The sequence below is a fragment of the Clinocottus analis genome, unplaced genomic scaffold (assembly GCF_023055335.1).
Source record: "Clinocottus analis isolate CAN_PGR_092001 unplaced genomic scaffold, fCliAna1.0.p SCAF_4, whole genome shotgun sequence".
Taxonomy (NCBI): Eukaryota; Metazoa; Chordata; class Actinopteri; order Perciformes; family Cottidae; genus Clinocottus; species Clinocottus analis.
In genome coordinates, this window is record NW_027176153.1 from 10,496,242 (window position 1) to 10,509,566 (window position 13,325).

Here is a 13,325-nt window from a genome sequence, read left to right on the forward strand (position 1 = left end):
ACTTACTGTCCTAATTAAAATTCATAAATTGTATTACTTAACATATTTTGAACATAGCTTTCTATAATATTTTGTGGGTAATGTAAACCAAAAGGAAACATAACTGCACATTGTTTAAAACAACACAACACGAGGCTGGTCAGACAGTGCAGATTTTTTATTGATGAGATGATGACTTTCAGTGAGCCGAAGCAATGTTGCTGATATTTACTGGCGAATCTTACAGGTGTTAATATAAGCAGACAAAATAATGACGTAAAACCATTGGTGACAGGAAACCATTTTCACACGATTATGACAAGTGTACTGCACACAAATAAACGACCACTGTCTTGGTATTAATGTGAAAATGAGAATTGTTGACAAGGTTGTCTTCTTCTTACATAGTTCTTTCTTTCTCTTCAAGCAGATGTTAATTAAGACTTTTTTAGAGGACACAACAAATATACAAATAATATACATGCACAGCATTTACAGTGTTTGACAGTATACAAATCCATGACATTGCACTTCTGTAAAGAGGAGGAGGTGATAATTCCCCCACCCTTCCCCCATTTTAAGCTTCAATACCCCGACATGATACTGTCGATAATCTCTGTATAATGTTGCTTTCCATGAAAATACAACTAAGTACAATAAAATATTTTTAGGGAAATGTACACATCTCTTCTGAGTGAAATGAAAAAATAACACACAGGTCTTTCTCCAAGTGAAACGTGATGTAAATACAAAGGACACTGCAAAGTCCTAAATTTCATTCTAAAAATAAACTGACTATACAACGTAGTATAAACATCTTTGAATGAATTATCAACAATATTGACCTAATCACAGGACCTTCCCTCCTTTCTAGAATTAGGACTGCAAAACACATGATTTTTAAACTTACGATCAGGGATAAAATTGTGTATAAAGTGTTGTATATTTGTAATCCAGTTTAGACTCAATCAATGTCTTCATATTTTCTAACCCTGACTCACACATTCCATCTCCTCTTGTTTTCCCCCCTCTACCTCTTCTGCAGCTTCATCTTTTCCTTCTGTGATTATCTCAGCGTGAGCTTCCACCTCTTCATCCTCCCTCCCTTCCGCAAGAATCACCTCTCCAGTCTCTTCCCCTTGCGTCTCCCTCACTATCTCGCCCTCGCCATCCTGGGCACGGAAGATCAGGTCTCCTTCCTGAATGACTTGTTCAGCGGTGGGTTGCCATGTTGTGGTAGAGTCCCCCTCAGCGGCGGTGGCTGTGGTGTATTGGTAGAAGTCAGAATCGGCCTGAAACATGACCAAAGCCTGAGCTGTGTGGATGCGTACGTGCTGGGCCAGGGAGCTGGCGTCCAAGAATTTATCACCACACGAATCACAAGCGTACAAGATCTGGGTGTTGGGGTCTGGGAACAGAAAAAGAGTTGACAAAGTTAGGGTTTATAATTTCCACCCGGAGAATTTCCACACGACATCTCAAAAAAATACCGTAGTGTTTATTTCAGTTAAGTGTGAAAATCAATTGGCTTTGTTCGGCTTTAAACTTGAATTGACAGTGAACATCACTATATTATTAATATTATAATACTATTAAAAAAAATTACAATATCGTGGTGAAAAAAAAAAAGTTTTCTCAGCTGCTGTCTCCATGCTGCAGTGATGTCTGATCCTACACATCATATTCTACAGACTCAAGAAAACATCTTTGGAACAGAAACAGCTCGCTGCAAAAATCACAATGTTATCACCTCAATATGCAGTTAAAATTGGTCTAATATTAGTAAAAATAATTGCAATATCGGATATTCTTTCAAAATCGTGTATAATAAAAGATGGACGTTATTTGGGCTTCTTAGCGAACAGTCCAGTCAAAGCTTCTCGTGTCAAAGTGAGATTTAAATCAAATCAACTTATATCACACATCCGCACACAAGGGAAATTTAGCCTCTGTGTTCAACCAGTCCACGCTCTGTACTTGGTATGTGCGTTCTAAAAAAGGGGAAATGCATATTATATGCAGAAGACCAGAGATAGGAATTATTGTGTTTTAAATAGAAAACATAATAAGCCTTTTGTCCTTGAGCCCTTTCTGTTAAATGTGTTAAGAGCTGATGCTGAATATGCAGATAACTTAACCCCTCAGACTGGAATAATGATGCTGTAGCAAACGGGATTCGCAAGTTTTCTAAAGCTTATTATTATAAGCTTTGAGTACCGTACATACTGGACAGTGGTATCTTTGCAGTCCTACCTGCTTCATGCACTTTCTCTACCGCCTTGGTTATTTCAGCTTTCAAAGCCTCCGTCTCATCTGCAGACACCGAAGCATCCACTGGAACTACTGTAAACAGACACGTGACACAAAGTAAGTCCACGCCCTTTAATCCTCATGCTTCTTGAATTCTCCACAGAGGTCCGTTGCATAGCTGTAGCAACTGTCACACAACCCTTTTCCCTGTTATCACAAGATGCGGTCCCACCTGTCAGCTGTGTTACCGCACTGGCAGCCAGGGCCTCAGTTGCCAGGGTGACGATGTCCTCTGTGGTGACGGTGACGATGTTGATCTCGCTGTCAGAGGTGGACGCCCCGGCACACCCGTCGCCCCCCTCATCCGCGCTGCCTCCGGCCATCACCAGTCGCTTCATGCCGGCCTTGCCTTGGTGGACGGTCTTAACGTGGGAGCGCAGGTTGTCCACCCGGTTGAACCCTCTGCCGCACTTATCGCACAGGAAAGGCTTCTCCCCTGAGAAAGCAGGAGGGAGATCAAGAATCAAGTGATGCGGTCTGCTGGATGTCTTCCCATTCACACTTTTACCCTGTGAGTCCTGTAATTATTTGAGACTCATTTTGCCCGTACCTGTGTGAATGATGATGTGCTTCGACAGGTCTCCCACATTAACAAATGCCTTGTTGCACATCTGACACTTGTGCGGCCGGACATTGTCGTGATGCCGGATGTGATTGGCCAGTTGACTGGACTGCACAAACCTGTTTGGAGACAAATATAAAATGCATCTTTTTTAGTTAATGTTTGCACATCTGTTCTTATTTAACGTGTTTTATTGTGATACGAGTCGTGCCCTCATGCAGCAATTGCCCCTATCTCCAAGACAAATTTCTCCCATTGTACACCATAAAGTAACCCTAAGTGAACCCAAGTACAAGTGAATAAAAAATAACTAAAAACAGCCATTGTTACAGCACCAATTTATCTGCTATCTGACCTTTTGCCACAGCGATCGCACACGTAGGGTTTCTCTCCTGTGTGCTGGCGGACGTGAGCGATGAGCGAGCTGGCCTGCGTGAAGGCCTTGCCACAGATAAGACAGACGCAGGGCTTCTCTCCTGTAGAACATGAATTACAGTCTCAGTCAGTGATGTTAATGATGTTTGTGTGTGCCGGAGTGCTTTCACATGCCATAGTCCCTGCGATTGTTTATAGAAGTACCTGTGTGGATGCGTTCATGCCGCTGCAGAGCTCCAGGGTCACTGAAAGCTCTCTGGCAGTGCATGCAGACATACGGTTTCTCCCCGCTGTGGACTCGGAGGTGTCTCTTCAGATTTCCTAAAAATCACACACATCGTCAACACCAAGGTTCAAAGCGATGGCAAAACAGAAGTCAACTTCCCTCAAGTTGCGTGCAGACAGACTAAAAGCAACTGGAATTTTGTTTTCTCCAAACAACTGTCTTCTAAACTGTCATGGTCACTGTCTTCTAAATGATTCAAATAACATTTAAGCAGGGGATTATACACGTGCTTGGATTTCAAGGAACATACATATTAAGTTGAAGCTCTGTGTGAAAGTTCTAAGTGAGTTCCTTGCTTATTGGCATCGCCATTGCACCAAAGTTACAAACTCAAAGAAATCCAACTTACAAATCGTGAAACAAACCCATATGTTTAAGAGAGTTTAAGTGGAGTTTCAGTTCGTTGCGAAACAGAGTAATTTATATAAAACGTCAATCTCAGCAAATCACCATATGACAAATGTACTCTCTTCTTACCTGAAGTAGTAAACTGTTTGCCACATTCCTTGCACTTGAGAGGCCCGTCTGTGATATGGATCTTTAAGTGAGCCTTCAGATTTCCGGGCTAGGAAAAAACCCACAAAATTAAGTTCAAAATCAACATCAAGCTGATGAACACACTACATAATAAAGGCAGAAACACGTCACTGAATTTAATGTATATTTGGCTACCAAACTAGGATTTAAGATAATCTGCAATCATATGATTAGTGTTTGTAGCACAGTTGCTAATACCAAACCTTCCTAAACATGTTATTACCTGGTTGAAGCGCTTGTCGCAGTACGCACACTTGTTGCCTTTCTCCGTGTCGTGCGTCTCCAGGTGTCGCATCTTGGCAGTGGGGTCGGAGAAAGCCTTATCGCAGAAATCGCAGTGGTATGGCTTCTCGCCGCTGTGCACCAGCTGGTGGCGCTTCAGGTTGCCGGATGTGGTGAATAGCTTGCCGCACACTTCACAGCTGTACCTTGCTTCGCCCGTGTGCCGCTTGCGGTGCAGATTGAGCAGGCTGATCTGGCGGTAGCTTTTTCCGCAAGTTGAGCAGCAGTATGGCTTCAGTGGGCTGGAGGGGCAAGTTAGAACGTAAGTCAGACAGAGCGGGTGTCACTAAACTAAATACATCAGAAGTCAAACAAAGTTATTCACCTGTGCGTTTTCTCGTGGGCTTTGCAGGCCGCGGGGTCAGAGAATGCTTTGTTGCAATCCCGACAGCTGAAAGGCTTCTCTCCGGTGTGAATACGCATATGTCGCTTGAAGTTGCCAGTGTGGGTGAATTTCTTCCCACAGTCCTGAGAAGAAGAAGAAGAAGAAGAAGAAGAAGAAGAAGAAGAAGAAGAAGAAGAAGAAGAAGAAGAAGAAGAAGAAGAAAATAATCAATAATGTGTCATGAAGAGTGAGCAAAGATTTCTTCGCAAAAGTCACCAAAATGTTTGCAAAGATTTGCCCCGAGCATCAGCAACACATTTGATGGAATTTTTTTTTAGGTTTGATGCATTTTGAAATGACGGTGATGAGCCTTGCAGCAAAAGGGTCATGACATTTACTTTCATAACAGCATTAAGTCAGAAATAGTGTTCACGCTTAAGTTAAGAAACTAGAAGATGTGAATGCCCCCGGACACTTCCCTCCTGCACTCAGACTGATATTCCTCACCTCACATTCGTGCGTCACGGAGCTGTAAGGCTTCGACTCAGATCGGCTGCTCATAGACGCCGACAGAGTTTGCCCGCAGTCCATTTCGCTGTCTGAATTGACTTCCTCATCATCTTCCTCTCCAGACACCTCTTCGTCGTCAGCTTCCCCGTCACCAGTCTCCTCACAGTCGTCCTCCGGTTCATTGGCTTCTTCCGCCGGCTCTGCCACCCTCTTTTGAGTTTTGGACTTTGCTGTGTCTTCTTCCTCCGAGTCATTGTCTACAAGGACGACAACAGAGAAGTCTTACAAAAAATGCTTTTGAATGTGAAACTAAAAATCAGGAAACTAAGATAATTACAGTAGCTCTGTTGAAAACTCTTCTAAAAGTATACATTTCTTTGACTTTCCTGTCTGGAATATGTTTCTGCGTGTTGATACTCAACAAAGCGGCCTGCTCACCAGGTGGAAAGTTTCGTCGAGGAGGTTTTCTGATTCGTCTCCCTCGAGAGCTCACGTAGGATGCGGGTTTTGGCTGGGAATCTGTAAACAAATAGAAAATACATCTTAGTTTTAAAAAGAGCAACTCTGTGTGATAATTTGCATGCCAAATGGACAAAGTCGTTCTATTGCCACACACTTACCAGGAGTGTAGTCGGCGTCAGAAGGGTCATCCTGAAATCTGGGTGCTTCTTGTGCAGCACTTTCCTCCTCCTTCTTTACAGATATCTTCTTTAGAGCACAGACAGGTTTGGTTTTGGGGGCTCGACCTCGGCCCGAGTGGGTTCTACTGGCGTCCGGCCAAGAAACAGTCTGTTGCGTCTCAGTTGGGATGTCCTCCATGGCAGTTTCCTGATTTTGTGTGGGATTTTTATCTTCCGTAGGCGTGCATGAACTCTCCTCTGCTTGAGATGCCACTTCTGCAAGGTCACTCTCCAGTTCCTCCCTCGGCTCTGCTTTCTCTTCTGGGTTGTTCATAAAGAAAGACAAAATTGTTTTATTTTTTTTTTAAAAACATTTTTATATGGTGGACAGTTACTGTATATCGGGTTTTTATATATATATATATATATATATATATATATATATATATATATATATATATATATATATATATATATATGCATTAACAACAACAAAAGTAACCAGATTAGACTGATCAATTGCACAAAATGTGGAATTCATAAGCCCCATGTCGTGGAAAGTTTGATGCATTAATCTGGACTCACCAATGGCAAAATCCAGTGTTATGAGGGACGGAGAAGGATTTGCCATCGTCTGGTACGCAGAGCAGGCGTTAACAATCTCTTGCATCTGCAGAAAGTTAGCAACGGCCAGCACGTCTTCCACATTCTGAGGACTTAAAGTCAGCTTGGCCGTGTACATGAACTCCAGGACCTGACCCAAACCTGCAACCACAATCAACAATATGACAGGTCTGGTTACACAGCAGTAATGGTGGGTGTACATTAACTATTATTAAAGTAAAGCACTGTGACAGCATTCAAAGACAGACCAGTGGAAGATGGATATTACAGAAATAAATTAAGTACACAGTCGGACATGAGAAAGTATCCAGGGATATGCCCACAGGACCCCACCTGCTGCATTGCTGATGTCCAGGTGCACCACGTCCTTCTGGTCCAGGAATAGGGTGCGGAAGTACACACTGCAGGCCGCCAGCACAGCTTTGTGGGCCTTGAAGTCCACCCCGTCCACAACAAAGGTGCAGTCACACAGCATGCCCTGTCTGCGCTGGCGGTTCAGCTGCTCCAGAACTTTCCCACTGTGCCATGGGAACTCCATCGCCCCGAAGCCTTGCTGGGGAAAGGGGCGGGGGGGGGGGGGGGGGGGGGGGGGGGGGGGGGGGTTGTAGGAGACGGGCTGCTCTGTGGACACACCAGGAAAAGTTGAAAAGGGCTGATGGTCGGCTCAACCAGTTGGTCTTTACGCTGGTATGACATTCAGTCATTGTCGTAGCCCAATTTCTGACTGTCATATGGACCTATTGTATCTGACCACGTTCAAGTTTTAAGAACCAGGACTGTGAGTCCTGCAACATCTACAACAGCATCAGTGCTTCATGAATGTGTGTATGAATTTATAACGAAGGTCTATTAGACACACTACCGGTTTGAAATGTGTTTTACATGTGAACTGAGGGTTTGTCTTATCCTGTTAATATAAGGAATACGTGTCTTATTTGTGCTGTGGGTGTAAATGTCTGCCTGCTTTACATGACAGCACCAGGAAGAGAGCGAGATAGAGAGATACGATGTCAACCCCGAACTAAAAATACATTAAATAAAAAATACGTTAACGTCCGTATAATAACGTGAGCTCATGTACGAAATGGGTCACAGCCATGGATTTAACGTGTTAACGTCAGCTAATTAAACACACAGGTGTCCAAATGAAGCAGAATACCAGCATATTGTCGTTACTGTCACGAGGGCCGTGCTTTCTGGACTCAAACTGCCGGAACGACAGACAGCAGAAAACATGTTAAATTTAAGTAACTGGATATTAAGTGTCTTTAAAACTTATGACAGCTTGGTTTGACAGTGCAATACATCGATTACAATTCCTCAATCCTTGTAGCTTTGTTATCAGGGATTAATTTAGCGTGCCTTAACATGCATGTAGCGGAGGGACAAGATGGCGGAGCGACGAGCGGGGCCTGTCCTCGTCCCTTGTTGTTTCCTCAGCTAACTCGCTAACTTCGCTTTATCCGAGCGCCATTTTACTAAAGAAGGCCTCCTGAGTTACCTCCTTGCTGTCGCGTCGTCACTCCGTGTTCAAACTGCTGCTCCGGTGGCGATATTGAGTGTTTTGCTCAGCTAGCTAAAACAAACCCAATCGAGTTTTTCGGTGATCGATCCTTCCCCGTTAACTCCATCCACCACCATCTTCCTCTCTCTGATCGATTGATAGGGACCGGCCGGATGTGTCGCGGGAGCACGCGCAGTGTGAACACGTGCTGTGCCCGTGTCGACCACGTGGTGGCGCAATCTGCTCGAGCGACTTGAGCTACACACTAGTGATATTGATGATAAAGTTGTTTTGTACGTCACAAAAACGTCAGGTAACACACACAGCAAACATCTGTTATTAAACTGATCTGGAGCCATTGGTGTAGCTAGTTAATGGGAAAAGAACAAACAAAACAATCCGCCTTGTTATTATATAACAAGGCAGATTATAATTATTATTATAAACTAAAACTCAGAGTGTGGGCTGTATACTGTGCAGCAGGTATACATTAAACTGATGTGCAGGGTATGCAATATCTTTTAAGATAATGATGCATAATAATCACTTCCAAAGCACTCTCCAATGGAACATAAAAAGCATTAATTTCAAGGATACTCAGTTACAGTACAACATGATATGCTAAAATCATGCTGTAATGTGGACTTTCAAAGGGAGCAGCGTTCCAAAGTGCAAAGGCTGAAGACTGGCTCAAAACATATCGTCAATTACAGTCACATAACAAAGCCGTCAAAATTAGCTTTGCTTGAATAGAGCCTTTGAAATGCTTGAAAGCTGCACAGATGCCTCATTAATGCCACTTCGCACAAAAGAATAGAATAAAAGGGCCACCTTTCCTCTAAGCTTTGTCTCATTCATTTTGAGGGTAGTTTGCTTTGAGGTGGTCTCTGCCCACCCACCTTTTAGGTCTTTATCTTATTTGTGTAATGATTGGGTCAGTCATGCTTCAAAACCTGATTATTGTGTCATTGGTATAATAATCACAGCGTCTGAGGACTTAATACTGACTTTATGTCCGTAGTTAAGATCACAAACCAAAAGGAGTCTCTAAAATTACTTGGATTGTTTTTACTTTTCATATTTTTATTGTGCAGGTTTTTAATAATATAATATAAACTCGCCACTGGTTGCTAAAACCAAATTCCAACCCTTTAATATATTTGTCATGCCAATATGTCAATTAGGAGAAATCAAGAGACTTACACATTGATGTTTATTGTCAAAGCAGGATCATTTAATTCACACAAATAATAATATACAATAAGTTATTATTAACGTGGCAACCATCAATAAAGGTGACTCTGATTTTTTTTAACCGTGTTAGAGGACAGGACTAAAGTGTTGAATGATCAGTTAGTTGCTAGTTGTTAGTGTGTGTGTGTGTGTGTGTTTGTGTGTGCGGGTGCGCGTGTGTGTGCATGTATGCAAGAGAGAAAGAGAGAGAAAGAGACATACTGTACATGTCCAATCCCCGTGTCTCAATATGTTTCAAGCAGGTGTGACTTCATCGCCGCTGTGTGTGTGGTGGACTAACTCAGAGTATAGATGAGCAGCACCACGCATCCTTTCAGCCACAGGACGTGTTTTTACAGAGCGCAGTGGCAATTCTCTGTTGAGTGTTTAAAGTTGAATGTTGTCAGTGAAGACAGGAAATACAGGAAGTAGCATGAAAACAAGAGGCCTGTGATGCTCAAGCGGGGTCCCCCTCTAGATCTTGATCTCGGTGCGGAAGGTCTGTGCGAGCTCGTGCTTGGCCGGGTGTCGCCGTGCCGTGACTGTCAGGGTCCCCTCGGCACCCAGCGATGATGTCACCGAGGTGGGGTCCACATCGTCTGGTAGCTGGCACTTGTGCGTGAAATTGTTCATGACCGAACCGTCCTGGGCCAACTGCCAAAGACACAATATGGCCGATGACACGATGTCTTGTAACAGAGGATGTGAAAATAGATCTGTCTGCTTCACAGAACCCAGTTTAATGAGACTTATAGTCTCAAGGTCCTGTCACGGGACCACTGACATTGTTTCAAAGACTTTATGGTACCATTCTAAATGAAAAAAGAAGGCTGCCCACCTTTTCAGCACGAACTTCAATCTGGTTGTTGGATGTGGTGACGATGACATCTTCAGGGGAGAAGTCTCGCACGTCAACTGTGAACTGGTACGAGTCCCCAAGGGCTTTGATATTTCCAGATCCACCTAACGCACAAGGAGAAGAGAAAGAAAGGACGTCAGACCACACAGGAAACAGAATATTTCTCACTTTGTCCAAATCCATTTTAGTCAATTATTATTCATGTTACATGTGAAAGAGGGTAAACTTGTATCTTTATGGTCTGATGACTGTGGGCTGGTAATACAACCTGCAAGTTGTTAAGACTATATCAAAATTTAAAGATTTTCAGTTCTTGTCATTACAGCGTAGAATCCATACTAAAACATTATTCAGGGTTTTTCCATATAATTGTGACCATTATATGGAAAAACCCTGAATCTGACCTTAATTGAAGGAGAACATTAAACACATAAAGGATCAGGGATTTTGTTTTTGCTCCGAACAGTTAGCTAAAAAATATCAATACATGTCTTTTTTCAAAAAATACATTTTGACAAGACAAAGATGGAACATCACTGAAGGCTGAAATCCATTTCGCTGCTCGGCCTCGGGGTCTTGGCCCTTGCTGTGTATAGTTTTCACATCGCTGATGATACGAAAACTATGCACGATATGAGATGGGATACGAGATGTGACATTGCTCTTGTATTCGTATTCTCAGTTGCATCTATTTGACATTTGAGAGCTTCATATTCTTAAAATAAAGGCCTAAAAGGGATTATTGTCTAAGGCGTCATAAACTATTTGACCTGCAATGTGTCACAGGGTGTGATTTGGCTCTCCTTTATTTTATGTCATTCACAGCCTATAATGTAGCTCTGAAAGAAGATTAAAATGATGTATTTAGTGTCCAATGGCATGCATGGTCGTAAGTAAAATATTAAAATAAAGTTTGTTACTGCTGTTTAGCATTAAGTGTCTTTTTAAACTTTGACGGATTTGTACTGTAAAAAAAAACACTTTGGTCAGTTCACCAGCTTTGTTTGGACCAAAGAAGTAAGATGCACGACATCGTGTTTTACGTGCCACTGGTATTTCTGGATTGATTTTTGGAATATGTTCAATGCGAATCATTACTGTAATTTTCTTATATGTGAAACAAAATTCAAAATGTAACGAGTAGGCAGTGACAGGATAGAATAGAAGCTCATATGACCATCATGCATCAGCGACTGACTGTCCTCAGTGAGAATAATGACCTCATACCCAGACTGGAGATGAGTTTCTGTGTGTGTGAGATATTAGCTCTATAACTTCACATATGTGGGTTAGTTTGACTGCATGACATCATTCCAAATGTGTGTGTGTGTGTGTGAGTGTGTGTGTATTTGAAGTGTACACCAGTCCCCCGGCAACCATCCAGTCATTCCTCATGCAGGCGTCACTCTAGATACTCAGTGTGTGAAGTCACACCATTGGCAGCCAGTCCAGCATTCCCCAGGCGTGCATTGTGTGTGTGTGTGTGTGTGTGTGCGTGAGAGTGTGTGTGTTGTTCTCCCTTTCACTGCCCTCCAACAATGGTTTCCAAACGATTCTGCTCTGCACCCCCCAACGACACACACGGGCCACATGGACTCCCGAGTCCATTTAAAGTTTAGACGTCACGCGTTCATGAGTCTGCGTGCGCCAGCGGTGAACTGGAGCACCACACAGGCACATGCATCCCGAGTGAAAAGTGTCTCCTGACCTAAACGTGTATTTTAAACACACAAACGCCCCAAAAATCCCTGACTAAGAGTGAACACCATTGTATTTTATTTTCATGCTTTTTAAAAAAAAAAGTTACTCCATCAGACCAGGCTGCACTCTTACTTCGACACACACCACACCGGAAAACCATTTGACCTGCCCTTTGCCCTCCTCCTCTCAACCTTCACGTATGACGGATTGATTTGTCACCACTTCTATGGAGAAGAACATTTTTAAACAAATTGCTTCCAAGCATACACACACATCTCAATCCAAGCTGTCCCTTTAACCTGCTGCTGCTGTTATTTGAACACCCACTTTCTTGTACAACAAGAGTTACAGAGCCCTAATTTTGCTTTCTAAACTTACCGGTGAAGCCCAAGGCGTCGCTCCCAGGCCGCATGAAGGAGCCAAAGTCCTCTGCGAACAGTCCCCGGCTCTTCTCCATGTATGGGTTACCAGTGGACGAGGACGAGGTCTGGTGGAAACTACGCTCCGTTCGATAGGCAGAGGAGTTGGTCCCACTCATGGATGGCGAAGAGTGCTGGGTGAGGATAGAGGAGGAGAGTGAAGGGAGGGAAGAGGGAGGCGGAGGTTCTTCTCAGTGGTTGCTCTTGGGAGTCTTCCAGAGGCGTCAGCATCAGAAACAATGCACACAGTCCTTCTGTCTTCCTTCTTTCCTTTTTTGTTCTTTATTGTATATATGCCTCGCTTGTATTTGGCAATTAGTTTGTATTGGCCCACTCTCCGGCAGCCACCCCATCCACGGCCCTTATATACTGCGTGGTCCCGAGTGTACTTGGGCGTGTGTGCACGCGCGTCACGGCTCATAGGGGAAAGGGTAATAAGTGTTCTATATTTATCACCAGAGCAATAGAGAGAGGGGTGCTGTTGTTGGAAAAAGTTCTGGGCATTGAAGGCTCTGAGGTTAAGGGCAGGCGAATGAGAGAGAGAGAGAGAGAGAGAGAGAGAGAGAGAGAGAGAGAGAGAGAGAGAGAGAGAGAGAGAGAGAGATTTGATTAGGAGAGGTAGAGAAAGAGAGGGGGGGCAACAGTTGTCATTTCACACACACCGCCCCTGAAATAGCTCTCACTCCTCGGCTTCATCAGTCTGTTCTCCTTTAGTGCCATACGCCTTTCTTCTGAACGGCTCTGACATTAAAAGACATTTTCATCCAACAGTTACATCCCATGAGAGAGATTTAAAAAAAAGAAAAAAAAAGAAGTTATATTCCGTTTATTGATTTAATCTCTCACATCAACCTCAGAGCACCCAACAAATGACTCACTGGGATGACGCTGGGTTTTCTCCCGCTGAGCCGGGCTGGAAAGTGGAACGAGAACTACAGAGGACCTTCTCAGATAAGGAGGATAAGTTGGGAGCAAAACAAAGATGGAAAGAATGTGTGAAAACAAAGCCGTAGTCGGGGAGCAGGGGACTTAGTGGTGACATTGCTTTGTGGCTATTAATATCATGAGCCACGGGCCATCGCGATTAGAAAACACTCACTGTTCCCCCCTCCCTCGTCGGTGTATGCTGACAGCCAATCCATGGAAATCCATTTATGGGCTCATTGACATGACGACATTTGACTTCTGCTTTTGTCTTT

General features: G+C 43.4%; 2 protein-coding genes across 2 annotated transcripts; both read right to left on the bottom strand.

Annotated features, from left to right (window-relative positions):
• Positions 1 to 142: 142 nt before the first annotated feature.
• On the bottom strand, positions 143 to 6,980 carry zbtb17 (zinc finger and BTB domain containing 17). The gene is made up of 14 exons (XM_068598421.1): positions 6,744 to 6,980; positions 6,372 to 6,551; positions 5,787 to 6,107; positions 5,605 to 5,685; positions 5,164 to 5,423; positions 4,657 to 4,799; positions 4,273 to 4,573; positions 3,990 to 4,077; positions 3,431 to 3,547; positions 3,207 to 3,327; positions 2,840 to 2,970; positions 2,462 to 2,725; positions 2,233 to 2,322; positions 143 to 1,387 (listed from the first exon to the last, which is right to left on the bottom strand). Exons 1-14 carry the CDS (start codon positions 6,946 to 6,948, stop codon positions 966 to 968), a joined length of 2,724 nt encoding a protein of 907 aa, XP_068454522.1. The 5' UTR covers positions 6,949 to 6,980; the 3' UTR covers positions 143 to 965.
• A 2,146-nt stretch (positions 6,981 to 9,126) lies between these two features.
• hspb7 (heat shock protein family, member 7 (cardiovascular)) lies at positions 9,127 to 12,501 on the bottom strand. The gene is made up of 3 exons (XM_068597977.1): positions 12,086 to 12,501; positions 9,986 to 10,110; positions 9,127 to 9,801 (listed from the first exon to the last, which is right to left on the bottom strand). The coding sequence occupies exons 1-3, from the start codon at positions 12,243 to 12,245 to the stop codon at positions 9,622 to 9,624; spliced, it is 465 nt and encodes a 154-aa protein (XP_068454078.1). The 5' UTR covers positions 12,246 to 12,501; the 3' UTR covers positions 9,127 to 9,621.
• Positions 12,502 to 13,325: the final 824 nt, after the last annotated feature.

What these genes read in the sequence shown, in the direction of transcription:
- zbtb17 (XM_068598421.1), bottom strand. Translation starts at nt 6,948, where the DNA reads ATGGAGTTCCCATGGCACAGTGGGAAAGTTCTGGAGCAGCTGAACCGC. An exon ending in AACACTGGATTTTGCCATTG is followed by an intron (nt 6,108 to 6,371) that starts GTGAGTCCAGAT and finishes TGAACAACCCAG; the next exon opens with AAGAGAAAGCAGAGCCGAGG. An exon ending in TGCGGTAACACAGCTGACAG is followed by an intron (nt 2,323 to 2,461) that starts GTGGGACCGCAT and finishes GTCTGTTTACAG; the next exon opens with TAGTTCCAGTGGATGCTTCG.
- hspb7 (XM_068597977.1), bottom strand. Translation starts at nt 12,245, where the DNA reads ATGAGTGGGACCAACTCCTCTGCCTATCGAACGGAGCGTAGTTTCCAC. An exon ending in CGACGCCTTGGGCTTCACCG is followed by an intron (nt 10,111 to 12,085) that starts GTAAGTTTAGAA and finishes CTTGTGCGTTAG; the next exon opens with GTGGATCTGGAAATATCAAA. An exon ending in TTGAAGTTCGTGCTGAAAAG is followed by an intron (nt 9,802 to 9,985) that starts GTGGGCAGCCTT and finishes TGTCTTTGGCAG; the next exon opens with TTGGCCCAGGACGGTTCGGT.